The sequence below is a fragment of the Thalassophryne amazonica genome, chromosome 6 (genome assembly GCF_902500255.1).
Source record: "Thalassophryne amazonica chromosome 6, fThaAma1.1, whole genome shotgun sequence".
Classification (NCBI taxonomy): Eukaryota; Metazoa; Chordata; class Actinopteri; order Batrachoidiformes; family Batrachoididae; genus Thalassophryne; species Thalassophryne amazonica.
The window spans coordinates 16273943-16296314 of NC_047108.1; the positions used below are offsets into that span (position 1 = coordinate 16273943).

General features: G+C 42.3%; 1 protein-coding gene across 1 annotated transcript in view; it reads right to left on the minus strand.

The window, feature by feature from the left end:
- Nucleotides 1-2160: 2160 nt before the first annotated feature.
- Nucleotides 2161-22372, minus strand: part of tcea2 (transcription elongation factor A (SII), 2) — a 39721-nt gene continuing 19509 nt past the window's right edge. Inside the window, exons 4-10 of the mRNA XM_034171802.1 lie at nt 22248-22345; nt 19384-19516; nt 17049-17105; nt 15881-16035; nt 10190-10336; nt 9655-9726; nt 2161-2409 (exon numbers count right to left, since the gene is read on the minus strand). Coding sequence (XP_034027693.1) covers nt 2401-2409; nt 9655-9726; nt 10190-10336; nt 15881-16035; nt 17049-17105; nt 19384-19516; nt 22248-22345 — 671 coding nt within the window. The 3' untranslated portion in view covers nt 2161-2400. The remainder of the gene's footprint in view (nt 2410-9654; nt 9727-10189; nt 10337-15880; nt 16036-17048; nt 17106-19383; nt 19517-22247; nt 22346-22372) is intronic.

Consider the following 22372-nt stretch of genomic DNA (forward strand, 5'->3'; position numbering starts at 1 on the left):
GCTACTATTATTGTGAACACCTCCTTTTGTACTTTTTTTTTTTACTAATAGCCCAATTTCATAGCCTTAAGAGTGTGCATATCATGAATGCTTGGTCTTGGTGGATTTGTGAGAATCTACTGAATCTACTGGTACCTTGTTTCCCATGTAACAATAAGAAATATACTCAAAACCTGGATTAATCTTTTTAGTCACATAGCACTACTATTATTCTGAACACTACTGTACGTGAGCTCACTAGCATCTGTGAAGGCCGTGCTTGTGTGATAATATGTAGAGCTTTCAAACAATTATATTTTACATTGATTTAAGTGATGATCTTTGTTCACTTTACTAACATGTTATTTTCCACTTGCTAAACACGGTCTTCGCATGATGCATTTAAAAATGTGTTGTTAAAATTCATTTTGCTTCTTGTTGCATAAAGTGGAAGAACCATGTTCCATGTATGTTCTTGTCTGCTGATCCAGGTCACAATAATCTTGAGTTGGTTCTTCAAACCCAGGTAAGGTTCTGATGAGATGAGCTGGACTCAGTCAACCCAGAAGATTCTGACTTGTTGCTCTGACAGTCCTTTTCTGTCCATCTTTGTAACTCCACACATCTCCAGCCCGTGTCTCAGCCTCAAGCAGGATGGTCTCTCGCATCAGAAATCTGACCTTTCAACACTTGATGACACTTAAAATTTTGAGCTAAAATACTCAAAAACAGAGGTTCTGTATTTATACAAACAAGCAATCTGCATGAACCCACAGCACCCCGGATGAAATTACAAATGACTTCTGAAGCAGACAAATTGCAATCACATGATTTTGACCTTTGATCCCAAAATCAGTAACGTTCTTGTGGTCACTGTGCCCAACACACACACCAAGTGTGGTAACAATGAGGCAATTAGGAAAAGTTACATTCAAGATTTTTGCACAAGAGGCTCCAGTGACCCTGAACTTTTGACTCCAAAGCCTAACACAACCAGGTTTGATGGTACTTAAATTATTGCACTCTCAAATTGTTTTACAGCGTATGCTCCAGTGACCTTGACCTTTGGACCCCAAACTCAACAGGCATCTTGGGGTCACTGTGCGTAATGCATACAATGAGTTTGGTGGCAATCAGGCGGCCACAAATGAAGTAATCTCACGAGCGACTGAGTTACTCCCTGTTGACCACAGCTGACAGGGTTACCATCCCACAAAGTGCAGAATGGCTGAGTGGGCGTGGCTCACATGATGTAGATGAGCCCAGATTAGTTTTTGTGACTTGCATCATAATAATCTAAAATTAGTTAAATTTTGCTTCCAGATGGAGACTTTCTACACACAGAACAAAACTCTGGGATTGTTAAAAAAAAAAAAAAAAATTCCAGTTCCACAAAACCTAATTTGAGTTTCATGCAGTAAGACCCCTTAAATTTGGGGGCGGGTCACATTAATGGGGTGGAACTAACTTCTAAATCTTGTCTTTAATGTGAAAAATGAGTTTATTTTGTTGCCTGCCAGAGGTTTTTAGTTCTGGTCAGGTTTTACTCTGCAGGGCTGGAAAATACCTGTTTATTTTTTTATCAACACAAACAGTACAACGTTTAGCTGCAGGCGTTAAAACCTCAAAGTGGAACAAAAAATAAAAATCTGCATGTTGACTATTGATACTTCCAACAGACGCATCAACATAACCTGATCAGCTTGTGTTTGGGGATTAAACGTGCACGGCTGAATAGTCAGGCCATCATTCAGGTCGTTTCCAGCATCACAGGCTCTTTTCTGCCCCCTGCTGGCATGGAGTGTCAACCCCATCCCCCCACGTGTGACCTCTGGCCTTTGATTTTTTTTTTTTATTTAATACCTAATACCAATTACTGCATCATCTGACGAGGATGGAACATTCATTTATCATCGTCTCATGTCCATCATGACAAAAACTAGAAGATACTCAAAGCGCAAACCTTTCCATTTGTGTGTAACCAAGTGCAGGTAGGGGGTGCCATTTTACCAACGTACAAACAGCATGGAAATCAATGTGAGATGCAAAAATATTAAAAGTAAAAAAAAAAAAAAAAAATCCAATAAATTCAAATTCTGTCTCCTGTTTTCGCCCGGCGTCATTTCATTAAAATCTCTTTTTATTTTTGCTGAGTAAATAAAAACAAACAGCAGCGTCGTGTTGGTTTAATAGCAGCTTTAATGGAAATCTGAATTTGAGGTGTTTCCACGGCATTAATCTGGATTAAATCTTATCAGCCACACAAACAAACAAACTGCAAGCGACACAGTTAGCTGGATGTTTTCGTCCAGATAAATTACAGCTTTCATATTTACACAAGTTCATTATTATACAAAACAAAAAGAAAACCACCATCTTGTTGAATTTCTCTTCCTGCCGTCGCTTCATGGTGCATCCTCTTCAACAGAACTGAAAAACAGAAGAGTTTAACTCAGTGACATCATCAAGATTAATCACTAACAGCTGCTGACGGAACCAATCCAACGTGAAACAGAAGACAGTGGGCGGAGCCTCATCACATGACTGCGTGCCACCATCACTGCATGGGGCTGAGCTTTAGCTGATCACACCCACAGAGTGCAAAAGACATTGACGTCAACTCATTTTCCCATCCAAGTTTCAGGCACAAACGTGCACGACACGTGCAGTCTAGGCATGTGAATCTCATCACTGACAAGGATTTGATACGCACCTTGATACATTACCAGCAATACGACACATATAGCGATACAAGACGATACTGACCCCTGTTCCTGACTTGATGCAATTTGATATCTATTTGATGGTGATTCAGTTTCTCACAATGCGATACGATTTGATGTGATACAATTAGGGATGGGTATTGATAAAATTTCATCGATATCGATTCCGCTTATCGATCCAAATTCTTTATGGATTCTCTTATCAATACCTCCTGTGAAGTTTCTGTGCAGTAAAAGTTGGCTTTACAGGTTTTCTCTGTCAACATTTTATGGAGTCATAAAGTAAATAAATATGAAATTGGTCACTGGATCCTTGAAGTACATGATGGATCGATCTCTGGATAGAAACAGAAATAAAGCTTTAGTTTTTATCAAAAGCATTTCCTTTCAGATATTAATGGCACAAATGCAACTCCATAAGCTCTTCAGCCGGCTGCACGTCAGGATCAATGTTTCATAAAGAATGGAAGATATCTCATTTTGGGGGAAAAAAGAGGTTTTAGTTTATCGTTTATATTATAACATTTGGAAAGAGGTGTCATTTGTCATTTGATCATAGTTGCTGGTGAGAATTTTTTGGACTGAACATTTTTTTGGCTGTGGATGCACAATACGAGCGCCCCAGGCGTGAAGTGTACTAGGGGGGCATGCCCCCCCCCCGGAAAAAAAAGTGGTGCATTTTGCTGCATTCTGGGGAATTCTGGACACACAATTCTTAAAAAAGTGATTTTTCTAAACAGAAAAAGGGTATCTCTGACTGCAAAAAAAAAAGGTTGTACACTGTGATACTTACCAATTTTTTCACTGGCACTATAACCCAATATATAATACCAAAATAAGCCATCCAAATAAATCTGCTTAGAAAATTTTATATGTAATAATAAAACCTCAGATCAACCATCATTCTCATCAAAATATGAGATCAAGGAAAAGTTAACTATATGTACATATATATACACACACACACACACTCTTTTGCTATAAAGAGTGGAACTAAGAATTAAAAAAATTTTATTGCAAAAAATGTTATAGTTTACAAGGGAAGTCAAGTCAAAATTCTGAACAAAAATATTCAGCAGCCTTGAAATCTATTGGACTCGTGTACTGCCCCCCTGTGGTGTAACTGTGCACTGCACCCACACACACCAGACATTTGTACATGTGTGTAAATGTCATGTCTGCATTGGCTGCGTTTTGAAGCATGTTTCATTTCATAAAATAGACAATCTAGATCAAGGGATCAAGGGGAGGAACCAAGAAATTTTAAAACAACTGAAATGTCATAAGATGTTTTTTTCTTCATCAAATGTATGTAAACATTTGGTTCTGGAACAGAAACGTAACATTTAGGAGCGGGCACTCTTCTGACTGATCTTTCACTTTTTAAAAACTACGGACCGGTTTTGGTCCCTCCATGTTTCAGTGTCTCACAGTCAATGGACTGTATTTATATAGCGCTTTTCCATCTGCATCAGACGCTCAAAAAGCGCTTTACACATCAATGCCTCACATTCACCCTGATGTCAGGGTGCTGTCATGCAAGACGCCCACTATACACCGGGAGCAACTAGGGGATTAAGGAGCTTGCCCAAGGGCCCTTAGTGATTTTCCGGTCAGGCAGGGATTTGAACAGAAGATCCTCTGGTCTCAAGCCCAACGCTTAACTAATAGACCATCACCTCCCCTAAAGTCTCACAGTCTGGGGAAAAAAACAAAAAACAAAACTAAAATACTGAACAGATTTCCCACAATCCATCAGTGTCTCACCTTGACCGTCATTAGGGAAGGAGGAGCAAACTAAGGGCAGGAAGAGAGGAGAAAAGGAAGGAAGGAACAAACTGAGGAACCAGGAGAAGAAAAAGGTGGAGCTAAAGTGGTCAAATTGAAATCCAGTCTCTGCTGCCACCCGTTGCTGACAGAGTGTAACTGACATGCTTTTCATTCATTTGTTCTAATGTCACACACACACACACACACACACACACACACACACACACACACACACACACACACACACACACACACACACACACACACACACACACACACACACACATTCCACTTATCGATCCGATTCCTTATCGATTCCCTTATTGATACCTCTTGTGAATTTTCTGTGTACTAAAAGTAGGCTTTACAGGTTTTCCATGTCAACATTTTATTGAGTATTAAAGTAAATAAATATGAAATTGGTCACTCTACATGGTGGCTCCTTGATCTCTGGAGATAAATATAAATAAACAAAATCTGTAGTTTTTGTCAAAAGCATTTCCTTTCGGACATTACTGCCATGAATGTCTTTCCATAAATCTGAGCTGCACTCTTGCAGTTGGCTGTGCTGGGCACCAATAATTGATAATTTTCATGATTTTCCTTTATAAATCATTGGATGTCTGGATCCGAAATTTCAGTTAATCATGTATCAGATGAACACTGATATTTGAGAAGTGAAATGAAGTTTCTAGTATTTACAGAAAATGTGCAATAATTATTTAAACAAAATTGGGCAGGTGCATAATTTGGGCACCCTTGTCATTTTATTTGTTTTGAATACATTTAGCACTAATTATGGAACACAAAATTGGTTTGGTAAGCTCACTGACCCTTGACCTCCTTACACAGGTGAATCCAATCATGAGAAAGGGTATTTAAGGTGGCCATTTGCAAATGTTTCCCCTCTTTGCATCTCTTCTAATGAGTGGCAACCTGGGACCCGCTAAACAAGTCTCAATGACCCGAAAACAAAGACTGTTCAACATCATAGTTTAGGGGAAGGATATAAAAAGCTATCTCAGAGATTTCAGCTGTCAGTTTCCACTGTGAGGAACATAGTGAGGAAATGGAAGACTGCAGGCACAGTACTAGTTAAGGCCTGAAGTGGCAGGCCAAGAAAAATCTCATAAGCTGAAGCGAAGGATGGTGAGAACAGTCATAGTCAACCCACAGACCTGCAACATGATCTTGCTGCAGACCGTGTCTCTGTGCATTGTTCAACTATACAGAGCACTTTGTACAAAAAGATGCTGTAATGCAGAGGATGCCTTTTCTGCGTACAGGCCACAAACAGTCACTTGAGGTATGCTAAAGCACATTTGGACAAGCCAGCTTCATTTTGGAATAAAGTGCTGGGGACCAATGAAACTAAAATTTAGTTATTTGGACATAAGGGGCGGTATGCATGACGGAAAAAGAACACAGCATTCCAAGAAAAAAAAGCTTGCTACCTACAGTAAAATTTGGAGGTGGTTCCATCATTCATCATACATACACACACATATACAGTAGTGTACAGAGTAATAGTAGTGCTATGTGACTAAAAAGATTAATCCAGGTTTTGAGTATATTTCTTATTGTTACATGGGAAACAAGGTACCAGTAGATTCATAATTCATAGATTCATCTCTCTTAGGCTAAGATTCCTTGCCAGGAAATTTAAAATTTTTTAGGCTAAGTTAAGAGCTCCTTGCAAGTTGCTTCACGGATACGGGCCCAGATCTTTTGACTTTATATCTAGAAATGTTCTTTTTTATGTTCATGACAGATGCAGACCTGCTGGTTTGTAGGTTTGTTTCTTTCACAATTTTCTGAATATGTCTAAATGTTAGCCCTGTGCTGAGAATAAGTCCCACCTCTCACTCAGCGTGTGCTGAGACAGATGTCAGCGCCCCCTGTGGAACCCTAACAGGGCATGTGGCACAAAATGGACAGACTGTGGAGGTTTGTGCTCATTGTGCACCACAGACCTAAAAGCCATTTTTAAAATTTCATTTAATGTTCATCAAATTTATTTTATTTATGGTGAATTTATTTATTTCATACATAATCTGCAATATATATATATATATATATATATATATATATATAATTACCTTTTTAACATTTGTATATAGATGTTTTTTGTACTCCTGTGCGGGTGGCCCGGTCCATACTCACAGCCCCTGGCTGTTGGGACGTGGAATGTCACCTCGCTAGAGGGGAAGGAGCCTGAGCTTGTGCGGGAGGTTGAGAGATACCGACTAGAGATAGTCGGGCTCACCTCCACGCACAGCTTGGGCTCTGGTACCCAACTCCTGGAGAGGGGCTGGACACTTCATTTTTGTGGCGTCGCCCACCTTGGAGAGGCGGAGAGCTGGGGTCGCATTGCTTATTGCTCCCCAGCTCAGTCGCCAAGTGTTGGAGTTCACTCCAGTGAACGAGAGGGTCGCGTCCTACGCCTTCGGGTCGGGGACAGGTCTCTCACCGTTGTCTTGGCCTACGGGCCGAGCAGCAGTGCAGAGTACCCGACCTTCCTGGAGTCCCTGGGAGGGGTACTAGATAGCGCTCCGACTGGGGACTCCATTGTTCTCCTGGGGGATTTCAACGCCCACGTGGGCGGCGACAGTAAGACCTGGAGGGGGGTGATCGGGAAGCACGGCCTCCCCGATCTGAACCCGAGTGGTGTTCAGTTGTTGGACTTCTGTGCTAGTCACAGTTTGTCCATCATGAACACCATGTTCGAGCACAAGGGTGTCCATAAGTGCACGTGGCACCAGGACACCCTGAGCCGGAGGTCGATGATCGACTTTGTAGTCATATCATCTGACCTTCGGCCACGTGTCTCGGACACTCGAGTGAAGAGAGGGGCAGAGCTGTCGACTGATCACCACCTGGTGGTGAGTTGGATCCGCTGGGAGGGTAGGAAGCCGGTCAGACCTGGCAGGCCCAAACGTATCGTGAGGGTCTGCTGGGAACGACTGGCGGAACCCTCTGTCAGCAAGGTCTTCAACTCCCACCTCCGGGAGAGCTTCTCCCAGATCCCGGGGGAGGTTGGAGACATGGAGTCCGAGTGGACCATGTTCTCCACCTCCATTGTTGATGCGGCTGCTCGTAGCTGTTTTCGCAAGGTCTCTGGTGCCTGTCGTGGCGGCAATCCCCGAACCCGGTGGTGGACACCGGAAGTAAGGGATGCCGTCAAGCTGAAGAAGGAGTCCTACTTATCTTTGTTGGTAGGTGGGACCCCAGAGGCAGCTGACAGGTACCGGCAGGCCAAGCGTGCTGCAGCCTGTGCGGTCGCAGAGGCAAAAACTCGGGTCTGGGAGGAGTTCGGGGAGGCTATGGAGGAGGACTATCGGTGGGCCTCGAAGAGATTCTGGCAAACCGTCCGACGCCTCAGGAGATGGAAGCAAGTCTCCACCAGCACTGTTTACAGTGCGGGTGGGGAGCTGTTGACCCTGTCTGGGGATGTTGTCGGGCGATGGAAGGAGTACTTCGAGGATCTCCTCAATCCCATCGTCATGTCTTCCAAAGAGGAAGCAGAGACTGGGGACTCGGAGGCGGACTCATCCATTACCCAGGCCGAAGTCACCGAGGTGGTTAGAAAGCTCCTCGGTGGGAAGGCTCCTGGGGTGGATGAAATCCTTCCTGAGTACCTTAAGTCTCTGGATGTTGTGGGGCTGTCTTGGCTGACACGCCTCTGCAACATCGCGTGGCAATCTGGGACAGTGCCTCTGGATTGGCAGACCGGGGTGGTGGTCCCTCTGTTTAAGAACGGGGAGCAGAGGGTGTGTTCCAACTATAGGGGGATTCACTCCTCAGCATCCCCGGTAAGGTCTATTCCAGAGTACTGGAGAGGAGAATTCGACCGATGGTCGAGCCTCGGATTCAGGAGGAGCAGTGTTGTTTTCGTCCTGGTCGCGGCACACTGGACCAGCTCTACACGCTCCATCGGGTGCTCGAGGGTTCATGGGAGTTTGCCCAACCAGTCCACGTGTTTTGTGGATCTGGAGAAGGCGTTCGACCGTGTCCCTCGGAGCGCCCTGTGGGGAGTGCTCCGGGAGTACGGGGTCCGGGGTCCTTTGCTAAGGGCTATCCGGTCCCTGTACGACCACAGCAGGAGCCGGTAGTAAGTCGAACCTGTTTCCAGTGCACGTTGGCCTCCGCCAGGGCTGCCCTTTGTCACCGGTTCTGTTCATTATTTTTATGGACAGAATTTCTAGGCGCAGCCAAGGTGTAGAGGGGGTCTGGTTTGGGAACCACAGAATCTAGTCTCTGCTGTTTGCGGACGATGTGGTTCTGTTGGCTTTGTCAAATCAGGACCTTTAGCGTGCACTGGGGTGGTTTGCAGCCGAGTGTGAAGCGTCCGGGATGAAAATCAGCACCTCCAAATCCGAGGCCATGGTTCTCGACCGGAAATAGGTGCTTTGCCCTCTTCAGGTTGGTGGAGTGTCCTTGCCTCAAGTGGAGGAGTTTAAGTATCTTGGGGTCTTATTCACGAGTGAGGGACGGATGGAGCGTGAGATCGATAGACGGATCGGTGCAGCATCTGCAGTGATGCGGTCGCTGTATCGGACCGTCGTGGTGAAGAGAGAGCTGAGTAGGGGGGCAAAGCTCTCGATTTACCGATCGATCTATGTTCCGATCCTCACCTATGGTCATGAGATTCGGCTCATGACCGAAAGAACGAGATCGCGAGTACAAGCGGCCGAGATGAGTTTCCTCCGCAGGGTGGCTGGGCGCTCCCTTAGAGATAGAGTGAGGAGCTCGGTCACTCGGGAGGAGCTTGGAGTCGAGCCGCTGCTCCTCCATGTCGAAAGGAGTCAGTTGAGGTGGTTCGGGCATCTTTTCTGGATGCCCCCTGGATGCCTCGCTGGAGAGGTGTTCCGGGCACGTCCCACTGGGAGGAGGCCCCGGGGAAGACCCAGGACACGCTGGAGGGACTACATCTCTCGGCTGGCTTGGGAACGCCTTGGGGTTCCCCCGGAGTTGCTGGGGGAGGTGTGTGTGGATCGGGAGGTCTGGGCGGCTTTGCTTGAGCTGCTGCCCCCGCGACCCGACTCCGGATAAAGCGGAAGAAAATGGATGGATGGATGGATGGTTTTTGTACTGAATGCCACTGTATGCAATTTTGATATACTGTTTGTATAATGACGATAAAGACTGTGATTAATGAGTTAACTGGTGGTTTGAGTTTTACCTTCCATCGGTTTCCGCAGCTGTTACACAACACATATGTGGTCATGGGTTCATCAGCACTGCGGGTCTGCACCTGATGTACAAACAACAGTTTGACAACATGAAAAAAATACATTTTTTTTTTTTTCATTGTTTTTGCTCAAAGTTAAAAATGCATCTGAGGGGCAATACCCATTATGTCCAAAAGAGGTCAGCAGAACCACACAGAAAGCACAAAGAAAAAAAGGATCAGAGCAGTAAAATGTTTTGATGAAATCATGAATTTGTTGACAACACAACACAGTTCAAAAGACCAAAGAGTTTACAATCACCTGGCACACACATGGCGCCGTGCACATTATTTAAAACGAACGTCAGAAAAAGGTGAAAAATCCATATTTTCTATTCATTAAATGAAGTTTTTACTTCAAAATATTCCTCCTCCATCACCTCATCTGATTACTTTTAATGTAGGAATGAGACAGTTTTTATCTAAAGTGTTTCTTCAGACGCGTACGCGTGAACTCTGACACTTGTGACAAGTCACAGGTCAGCACCTGTGTGTACGTGCAGTTCTTCCCGTGGCACTTGTTGCAGATGAACATGTCGGTCTCGGTTCCTCCGACCTTTGACAGCTGATGTTCTCGGATCGACTCTTTAGTCAGAGCTTCTCTGATCTGCTTCAGCTCCGCGCTCGCCATTTCCTGAACACAAACATCAGAACAAACCAATGACAAATTCAAAGGGGTGGAATAAACGTAGAAAATCACACCAATTCAGAAACATTTCCCAGGTCACCCTCTCATGTTCCCCTGGAAGAAAAAAAAAAAATAAATAAATCAAACACGCTCCGATTCCGAAATGTGGAGAAACTCCAAAAACCAGGTTTCTATCAGCAATATATCTGAAACTAATGAAAAAAAGTGTGTGTGTGTGTGTGGGGGGGGGGGGGGGGGGGGGGGGATCTGTGACTTGTTTTTCCAGTGAAATTCAAAATTTTAATCAAGACATGTATTTTTATCAGTTCATAACCAGATACACGAGAACATAGTAAAAATATGAAAATGGTTAACTGCCCACACAGTCAAACTACAACACAAAAACAGGCCATTTTTTGCAGACCTGAACATCAAAAAAAAAAAAAAAGACATTCTCATAAGAGTTATAAATATAGTTCCTGTGTACACATGCCCTAATATGTCATAAATCAATCATTTATTTATAAAGCACTGTACAGCACCGACTGGTGTCCAAAGTGCTTAACATTTAAAACACAATTTCACAAAAATAAAACACATAAGTGTTAAAAGTCAGTTTAAATAAATAAGTCTAACTTAGATTTAAAAGGTGCTAGGTCAGGAATAGTACGTAACTCAAGAGGTAGCTCGTTCCACAGTCTGTGGATGGCTACCACGAAAGCATGATCACACCGGCGTTTATATCTCGACCTCTGAACATCTAACGGTAAGTGCACAATTAGGTGTTACCATTTTAATAATGCAATGTTACCAACCTATATCTCATAAAATAATGCCATTAGGGACATTAGAAGCTATTGCTAAGGACCCTTGAGCATACCTTTATCTGTGCCCTGCTTTTTACAGTTTGGAAATGCATAAAATGGTGAATATATGGTGAAAAAAAATGCAATTTTTTGCATGTTACCTCGTTTCATGTGAAATTTGCTCATTATATAATAAAGCTGATATTTATCCTCTCGAACCTTTCAAAGAACTACACCAATCAGTGACATTCCAAGTATTTCTCTGGTCATGACAAGTTACGGAATCAAAATATCTTCACTTGGAGCCAAGCAGCAGTCATTTGAGTAAAATAGGTTTGTAACCAGAATCCAAATTTGTCAATTCATTTGAGAAAACACTATGTTCTAAACATAAATCCTCTGATTTCATAATTCCCGTTTATTAGATTTGACACCTAAATGGATCCCCTACAAAACAGTGCTAGTAATTTGTTTCAGTTTTATTGCTGGAACTTCTGGGAAATTCACATAATCAGGGATGTGGATGTCCCCCAAAATATTGTAGTCTCTGTAGTAGCATACTCACAGAGGCAACACTAGGTGCAGGAATGATACCAATATATTTCACTAGAGTGTCTTTGTCTCAACCATAATCTAGAAACTGGAAGTGATATATTTATTTTTAGTACCTCAAGAATGACAATTTGTGCCAAATGTAGTCTCCGTAGAGCCTTGTAGTCTCCGTAGTAGTAGCTCTATACTGGAATCACTTGTAAAACTATGATGGAGGTTTTACAGCAGAAATTTTGGTCCAGTCTTTTGACTCACATTATAGGACACAGAAATAACACTATTTCCAATGCTTTGGTGTGTAACTTTTTGGAATAAAAGAGTTCTTCACAAACCTAATGTAGTCTCCGTAGTAACTGTTTTTGTTCACAAGGATCAAGCACTCAGTCTGTCACTGAAAAAAATCTAAATGGTATTTGCTCATCTGCATGAAGATCCCTTGGGATGTTGTTATCATTGTGAAACAAACTATTAAGCATTATACTGAATTTCATTTTTTGCCAAAATTGAAACACTAGTGGTATACCTGATTGTGCAATTACTGCTAAGTAAAGCTGGCCAGACGCCCTTAATGTCTTACTGTAGGTGCGCAAAGTTAAAATTTCAGACAAGTAGGGAGGTGCAAGGCCATAAATAGCTTTAAAAACAAACATTAAAATTTTAAAATCAATTCTAAAATGAACTGGAAGCCAGTTGAGTACAGGATGGGCGTAATATGCTCACGTCTAAAAGTGTTAAAAGACGAGCAGCAGCATTCTGCACCAATTGGAGACATGCAAGAGATGACTGATTAATGCCCGAATAAAGTGCATTACAATAATCAAGTCTGGAGCTGATGAAAGCATGAATGGCTGTCTCAAGATCACGCCTACTGAGGAAGTGCTTTATTTTAGCCAAAAGGCGAAGTTGGAAAAAACTAGCTATTACAACAGCGTTTATCTGATGATCGAACCTCAAACAGCTGTCAAATATCACTCCCAGATTCTTGACAGCTGGTTTTACATAGTTAGCCAAAGCACCAAAATTTGGTGTTACCACATTTGGTATGCCAGAGCGCTCAAACACCATGATCTCCGTTTTACCATCATTCAGGTTAAGGGAGTTTTGGGACAGCCAATTAAATGATGACAAAGCATCACTCCCATTAGTCCTCACAGGCTGATAGATTTGCATAACAATGAAAGGACAGGTTGTGCTGCGTTATAATTGACCCCAATGGCAGAATGTACAAAGAAAATACAATAGGCCCAAGAACAGAACCCTGCAGCACTCCACAGCACAGAGGAGCAGTTGATAAGGGGAGGACCCCAATCATGACAGAAAAGCTCCTTTCAGCCAAACATGATTTAAACCACTTAAGTGCAGTACCCTGAATGCCAATAAAATGTTCTAACCGGGAAACAAGTACTGTGTGATCCACAGTATCAAAGGCTGCTGTGAGGTCCAACAGAACCAGCACAGCAGGATTCCCTGCATCCACTGACAAAGTGATGTCATTATGAACTTTTAAAAATGGCAGGGGGGGAAAACCTATTTGAGGGAGGAGCTTTCAAAAGGGGGCATCTTTCTTTAAAAAAAAACAAACAAACAAAAAAAAACTTTTCAGCTACAGTGAGGAAAATAAGTATTTGAACACCCTGCAATTTTGCAAGTTCTCCCACTTAGAAATCATGGAGGGGTCTGAAATTTTCATCTTAGGTGCATGTCCACTGTGAGAGACAATCTAAAAAAAAAAAACGAAATCCGTAAATCACAATGTATGATTTTTTTTTTTTTATAATTCATTTGCATGTTACTGCTGCAAATAAGTATTTCAACACCTGCCAATCAGCAGAAATTCTGGCCCTCAAAGACCTGTTAGGCCACCTCTAAAAAGTCTACCTCCACTCCACTTATTATTCCAAATTAGAAGCACCTATTTGAGGTTGTTAGCTGCATAAAGACACCTGTCCACCTCACACAATCAGTAAGACTCCAACTACTAACATGGCTAAGACCAAAGAGCTATCCAAAGACACCAGAGACAAAATTGTAGACCTCCACAAGGCTGGAAAGGGCTACGGGGCAATTGCCAAGCAGCTTGGTGAAAAAAGATCAACTGTTGGAGCAATTATTAGAAAATGGAAGAAGCTAAACATGACTGTCAATCTCCCTCGGACTGGGGCTCCATACAAGATCCCACCTCGTGGCGTATCAATGATCCTAAGAAAGGTGAGGAATCAGCCCAGAACTGCACGGGAGGAGCTGGTCAATGACCTGAAGAGAGCTGGCACCACTGTTTCCAAGGTTACTGTGGGTAATCCACTAAGACGTCATGGGTTAAAATCATGCATGGCACGGAAGGTTCCCCTGCTTAAATCAGCACACGTCCAGGCCCGTCTTAAGTTTGCCCATGACCATTTGGATGATCCAGAGGAGTCAGGGGAGAAAGTTATGTAGTCAGATGAGACCAAAATAGAACTTTTTGGTCTTAATTCCACTCGCTGTGTTTGGAGGAAGAAGAATGCTGAGTACCATCCCAAAAACACTGTCCCTACTGTGAAGCATGGGGGTGGAAGCATCATGCTTTGGGGGTGTTTTTCTGCACATGGGACAGGACAACTGCACTGTAATAAGGAGAGGATGACCGGGGCCATGGACTGCGAGATTTTGGGGAACAACCTCCTTCCCTCAGTTACAGCATTGAAGATGGGTCGTGGATGGGTCTTCCAACATGACAATGACCCAAAGCACACAGCCAGGATAACCAAGGATTGGCTCCGTAAGAAGCATATCAAGGTTCTGGAGTGGCCTAGCCAGTCTCCAGACCTAAACCCAATAGAAAATCTTTGGAGGGAGCTCAAACTCTGTGTTTCTCAGTGACAGCCCAGTAACCTGGCTGATCTAGAGAAGATCTGTGTGCAGGAATGGGCCAAAATCCCTACATCCAGATGCTGTCAGCACCTGCTAAATGACTGATAAAGCATGTTACATGCACAAAACTCACCTATTTCCATGTTTTCTCCCACATTTTTGTGCACTTGGGTGGACAAACCCTAAACTGCACATTCATGAAGGCATAGTGCTGAATTATCCTGCATTTGTCAGACGCCATTGTACTGCACTCTGTTAGTAAATCAGCATAGGTATTTGTGAGGGTCATTCACGTAAATGTTTAGCTAAGGGGCCCTGTCCCACTGGTGTTTAGGAAGGATTTGCGCCATGAAATGAGGAGACAAAAGCTGACGTGTCCGCAACAAGGTGGCTGGAAATGACAATGTCCCGGGGTGGATCAGCGAATACATCAGGATGAAAAGCAGATATAACAGGGAACAGAAGCGAAGGCAACCGCGGAGGCGCCCCCATGAGGGGTACAGCGGCCGTGATGCACATCGCTCTCCATCCGTGCCCACTCTGTCTGCATATGCGCGACATACCATTTGCGACCGTGAGTGGCCGTGCTGGGCATGTGTCGTATCTGTTTTGCACGCTGTCACGGTCTGCCGCCAAGCCGCGCCAACCTGTCGGTTGCGGATATCAGCAGATGACAGGGGATATGCGGCGCGTTGGTTGTGTATGTCTTCAGGCAGTGATGCGGATCTCATCCGCAGCAGGATTTTTGAGCCGCTCAAAATCCTGGCTGCGGACATGCGGCCTTCGGATGATCACGGACGTGTTCGGATGGTGGCCGACTGATACGGAATGTTCACACGGTATGCGGTTGTTTGGCGGATGTGGGCCACTTTTGTGCGCATTCCATCCGCAAAGCTTAAAAGTAGTTTAAACCAGTTAGCTGCAGCTAATACATCTGTAACCAATTAATTCAATAGTTATTTCTTATGAATCAGTAAAACAAACATTCAACACAATTAATCAGCATCAGACTCCATGTGTGACCAGAATTCCTTCATGAGGTGTTGGACCCACAGGCCACCAGCGCCATGTCAGTTTTTTTAGGTTAAAAACACCACATCAAAAAGAAACGTGGTGTGTACTTTAAGCAAAGCAGCATATGGAGATGCTTCTGAAGTCTGCCACCACCACCCTACTGCCTGCTGTGGACTAGTCTGCACGGACTAAACAGTGGTAGCCATCAGATGAGTGAGCGCATCGCATATTGAACAGAATGTGGATCTGTGTTTAAGGGTCATGGTTCACCAGCATGGCTTCAGTCTGCCAGCGACACTCTTCTTCTGCTAAGAGAACTCGCACTCACCTCAGCCGTCATGCAGGCGATGCGCTGAGGTGTGATGTTGCCACACAAAACGTTGCGCCGCAGGTCAGGGTTCTTCTGGTCCTTCAGGTTGGAGATGCGACTTCGTAAACGCGCTTTATATTTCATATCTGTCAACTTAAACTCCTGGAAGATCTGTGAGGACGCAAGTCAAGGAAGGGCACAGCAAACGCATAAAAAGAACAAATATAAAAATACTCATTTTAAGGATGAGATGTCCAGCACTGGAGGTGAGAGTAACTTCTACACCATGTGGTGTCCAGCTGCTGTGCTCACCAAGCCCACCCACTTTCAGACTGTCCAGTGAAGTCGGTCTCAGACACATGACGATTCAGAAAAGAAAAAAAAAAAAAAAAAAAAAGCACACGGTACCAGTTTAACCACCTGTCACTCAATAACTAATCACAACTGTCTGTTTGCACACTGACATTGCTGGATCACGTCAGTCAGTAATAAAGAAAAAACAAAAGCCCTACAGAAAACTTTGCAATTTATTTTAGCTTAAATTTAGCAAATGATCAACTCAAATACACAAAATACACAAACATATGAATAGAATGACATTTTCTTTAAGCATTCACATTTAATTTTTGAATTTTTAAATAATTCATTTTGGGGATTTTGTTCTAGCTGGAATTTTGTCAGTTCTAGTGCAGGAATCTGCTTTGATTCAAGATATCTGCGCACATATTGTGTCTTATTGTCATGATAATGTTCTGTTTTAAGACATACTGACTTGCAGGTAAAATGTCAACATGTTTAATTTATTAGCACCATTTTCAGACCAGCTGAAGTGCAGTTTTTAGGCATTAATTTTGGTTAATTAATCTTGGTTTCTGGAACAAAGAGGATCAAACTCTACATTTATTCAGGCTTAAGACCAGAAACAATGTGGCTGATTGTCCAGGATGTTGAAAGAATAGCCATTAGAATTCATCTTCTAAAGATAAGAAACGTCTGCTCCGCATTTCCCACCAAACAAAGTAAAATATTCAAAATAATATAAGACGACCAAACCTGCGATAATGGCGTCACAGATGAGTCCGGCTGAAAACATGTAGCTACAAATGCAAAGGCTAACAGCGCTACATGCACTGTTTTAGAACTTTTCTCCATGTGGTTTCACAGAGTTTGTGTCACTGAAGGATATGTTCTTCAATTTGTGCTGCAAGCTGCTCGCAATCAACTCCAAACGTCTTGTGATCATCTGGAACATACAATTAACAGTTCATAATAAAACAGATTAACTCTACTCTTACATCTCCCATGTGCCTTCTAGCAAAATGTAGCTGTAATTTCTTCTGCTTTTCTTCTCTGTTCCACCATGAAGCTGCAACAGACAAAAGTTGCAAGTTGCAGAATTTGTCCAATCACAGCTGCATAAGTCCATAACTCCCTCAGAGTTGTCTGGATGTTCCTGAGAGCATGTATTTCAGAGGACCTCACATGGGACACTGCTGCACAGGTCAAGAAGGCCAGGTTCACAGTCGTGTTGCTGCACCTTTGGCACTTTATGCATCTTGTTCTGCTGAAGTAATTTGTTATACTGTTGTTTGATTGGAATATATATGAATTTTTATACATTTCTTATTCCTCGGGCATTTAAACAGAGCTGCAAACCTCATCTTGTTACACTGTATATTGCAATGACAAAGATATATTATAGAATATTGGTGGAAATTAAGTCCAAGAAACTGTTCATGAATACAGCACGTGCCTTGTGTAAAAATAACTGGATGTAAAAGTGAGGATTTAGTTGTTACGCTGAAGGATGCTCATATTTATGCAGTCCATTATTTTGGCTTTGATGTTTCTATTTAATTTATGTCATGTTGCCAAGATTTGTTTTCACTGTGGGATTAAAGAGTGTGCAAAGTGTGTCTCAGTGGTAGAGAAACTTGACCATCATCTCCCCCCAACTTATAAGATAACACTTTATTAAGTTCAAAGAAAAATGGGGAAATAGTGATTTTTCTCGCGCCAGGTTACTTGGATTGAAGCAGAAATGTTGGATCAATTTGAAATAGAAAAACAGTTTAATGTACAGAACAGACCCAATTCACGTTTCAACAACATGTGGTAAACACTCTTAAATTTAACCTTTATTTAACCAGGTTAGTCCCATTGAGACTGAGATCTCTTTTACAAGGGAGACCTGGGCAATTAGAATGTTTCCACTTCACCTGCTAGAACACAAAGAGGGAACCCACACAAACACAGGGAGAACACGCAAACTCTACACAGAAAGGCCACAGGTGGGAATCAATCCCATGACCTTCTTGCTGGGATCAGGAGACTCGATTTTAGAGTCATTTGGTTTCTATACAGTGCACAGAAAATGTTTGTTTGGCCGTCCTTTGGAATTCAGACATTTTTCTATTATATCAAATATTCTATATCATGCTTCATTGTATTAAAATTTCTAAAACAAAAATGTTCTGTGTCCCTTTCTTTCATTCAATTAAATGCAAATATCATTTGTGAAAACTTAAACTGTTATTTCCCTGTTACACAGTAGCAGAGTCAGTTCCACATCTCTTGTGCGAGAAGGAAATCGCAGACAACACAACAGGATGCTGTAGAAATGCACAGCGCATGCCAGGACCTTACAAGGCACGCTTGGTAGTTGTGCACTACATGCCATAGTCTCCATGGTGGCTGTGAAGTATGAAACTGCACCTGAAACAAACAGAAGAGTCTCCAAGCCCGGAGGATGCTCAAACACTGCACAGACCATTCGGCATGACCACGCCATGCCGAATGGTCTGGGCTGCATGCCATGATTTTTATGAATAAAATTCATTTTATAAAGCGCTGTTAAAGCACAAAATGAGCTCATTGTCAGCTGATGTCCACCAAATTCATCAGAAAGTTTTGTGTGTGTTCAAAACTTTAAGTGGATATCCGACAGAGAAATCTGTCTTACACTTTTCCTGTGGTTGATGGTTCATTCTGGGCTTCTGAAAGCTCCAATGTCACTTCAGCACAATCAGACATACAGCTTGACTGCCACCGAAATCATGAGTCACGTCAGACACATACACTCGCTGAAGTAATCTACAGCCCAATGACTGTTACGATGACAAGCTGTACCACGAACAAATGAAAAACCTGTCACCATGGCAGACAAAATCTAAATCGAAACTGAAGACAGTGGAAAATGAACCATTTAATATTTAGCTCATTTTGCCCATCATCATCATCTCCTCTCTCTCTCTCTCTCTCACTCTCTCTCGCTCTCGAACAGTGAAGAAATATGATGTCATGCTTTTTGACCATGGCAAACTCTGCTCCAATTCAGCACATATGCCTAAAAACTTGGAAAAATCTGTGGAAATGTGACATCACCTGTGGTGACCCAACTCCATCAGAGATAACAACAAGGGACACAGAAAGTGTTTTCACATCCCTTCTGAGTCTCAACAAAGTTTTAGAAAGCACAATGGACTCACAAATGACAGTGTCCTGTGTAATGGAGCCCTTACCGTCGGTCTGCAGCGCCGCCACCAGCAGCTCTCGACTCTTGGTACGGACGCTGTCAGTGGTGACGGGCCCAGGGGGGAAGGAGGTAACCTGAGCAGAGAGGGTAGGGGCAGTGGGAGTGTCCTGAGACTCTTCCTGTTGTGTGAGAGAAATACAGAGCTGTGAACGTTCTGCACTCTAAACCTTTCACTGCCTACTGATGGCAGAAAGGCGACACACAAAATCATTCACTGGTTTTCCTCAAGAAACACAACAACCTTAATTTTACCAGATTTTTTTTTTTTTTAACCAAATTAACAACAAAATTATCAGCTGACTTTATGGCCTGTGAAGATGGTGCAAAATAAGAAAATAGAGACATTGAATCACTGAAGGTCACAGTTCAACAAGTCCAACTCACTGCAATCAGAAGCTCAGCGACTTGAGGAATAAATAAAAACAAACTGTGACCTGTATCCCACTCGTGTCAGTGTCAAGCAGTGATGTTATTAGTGACCACCAGGCTGGGGAGTAACGGAATACATGTAACGGCGTTACGTAATTAGGATACAGAAAAAGGTAACTGCATCCGCTACAGTTACAGAAAAAAAAGACGTATTCAGATTACAGGTATATATAGTAAAAATGGGGATTACTTTGCAGGATTACAATTTTAATGCATTTATGATATTATACAGGGTTCTAGCTAGCGCAAACCTTTGCATTACGGCCGGTTACGCTATAATTTTGGACCGTTATGCTTATTTGGACCGTTCCGATTTTCAATACAGCATCTGTAATCAACCGTTCTGCAGCGTGACTCCAGTTTTGAAGCGTGAATCGAAGCAATGCTTCATTCAATGGCTCGTGGCTCTTTGATTTGCTGCTCTTCAGAAGCGGTAAGTCCACTTCTTCACTCCTCTGAAGCCATTAAATATCATGAGTCACTTTTGTGTGGATTAAGTCACTAACTGGGACTCTGGTCTGTTGCAGTCAAGAAACAAGAATCAGCCTCCGTTTTTGTCGCAGCTGCTCGGAATTAATAACTTCAAACACAATCACCGCTTTAAATAAAACTGACACCTCTTACAAACGTTGCAATACAGACAATAAACTACAATCGACTAAAACATTTTAAAAATGAGACGTCCTGCATCTTTATAACCTGACCTGCAGCACAGCTGCAAGAGCTCAGCTCATAGGTATGGAAAGACATTCATGCCAATAATAATGTCTGAAAGGAAATGCTTTTGGCAAAAACTAACAGATTTTATTTCTGTTTATGTCCAGAGATCAAGGATCCACCATGTAGAGTTTATTATGTCCAGAGTTTAAGGATCCAGTAACCAATTTCATATTTATTTACTTTAAGACTCAATAAAATGTTGTTCGATATCAATTTAATCAGCTTATAAAGCGCCAAATTACAACAAAAGCCATCTCAAAGTGCCTCACACAGAACAGTTCAACATAAAAAAATAAATAAATAAATACAAAAAATCCAAATACCTAATTAAAAACAGAAGTAAAAGAATAAAACATAACATAAAAACTACTCATAAGAAAGAGAATAAAAATAGGTTTTAAGTCTTGAATTAAAAATGTCCACGGACTCCGACTGCCTCACTGAGGGCCATGTACTGGCTAACCCAGAATGAGATTGCCCACTCAACAAACTTCCCTAGCCTTCTGGACATGATGAAGGGACTTGGGCTGTCGTACCTGGCTTTTCCCCTTTGGGTACCCCTAGAATGGCCAATTTTTAGCTTAAATTCTCAAAAGCTGCCCCCCTTCCCCCCCTCGATCACGTCGCTCCCTCGACATTACCACTACGCCTAAAATTTTATCCTAGCTAGAACCCTGTTATCTGTATATAATATTTTTTTTCTTTGAAACGAAAACGTCCCTTCATGGACAGCGACATGACGTCTCCTAACCGGGCAAAATATTGATTTAGTACCTGGATATTAATGCATTTTCAATGGAGATCCATGACTGGACACACTCAGAAAAATGCTCGCAAAATACATGTTAAAAAATGCCATTCTGACCTGGATATTGAGCCAGTAAAATTAAATTACATTAAAATATGTCAGGAAAGTATTAAACTTACTCTGACACACACACACTCCCAAATATTAGTGTTGAAAGTTACACGGATCTGCACTGTTCAAGCTGCTTGCTTACTGAGCTGAGGCGTCCTGCAGCTGCTGTTCAACGCAGCTCCTAAAACCATTACAATACATTTATATACATATTATTATTCCACCTGTTTCTTGAACTCCTATGCACGCAAATCACTAACTTGCCCGGAATTAAAATGGCGACCATGCCTCCTTACTGACAGTATTTACTTAATGGTTTTCATTATGCTTTTGTTCTTATTTTGAAAGTTCAATAAGTGGACTGATATGTTAAACACGGTGCGAATTTACTAAACAAGTAGTAGACTTTTTTTGTTTTGTATATTGTTCTGCAAGTCACTTAATTACAAATTCATCTGCACACCGCCTGAGTTTTCATTATCCTTCATTTGTTTGGCATTTTTGTTCAAAATTTAGCAGGTGAACACTGGGTGTGTTTAAAACAATACTGTGGGTGCTCTTAATTCATAATGTGAAGTAAAACAGAGCATGCCATGTAAAAGAAAGTTTTATTTTTGCTTAATAAACTGTACTATGTGGTCAAGACTATTTATATTTAGTTTTTTTGTCTGTATTAGCATATTTGATATTGGAGTAATCCAGAAGTAATTGAAAGTAATCAAATTACATTACTTTAATATTATGGTACTTGGATTACGTTACTGATTACATTTTTCAACAGGTAACTAGTAACTGTATCGGAATACATTTTTAAAGTCACCCTCCCAAACCTGGTGACCAACAAACCTTTTGTCAGTGCTGCTGCAGTCCTTAGAAGTGGACGATGACTTCACAGGCGAGTCCTCCTTCTTCTTCTCCTCAGATTTGCCCTCCACACCATCTGCAGGCCAACAACAACAAAAAGAAG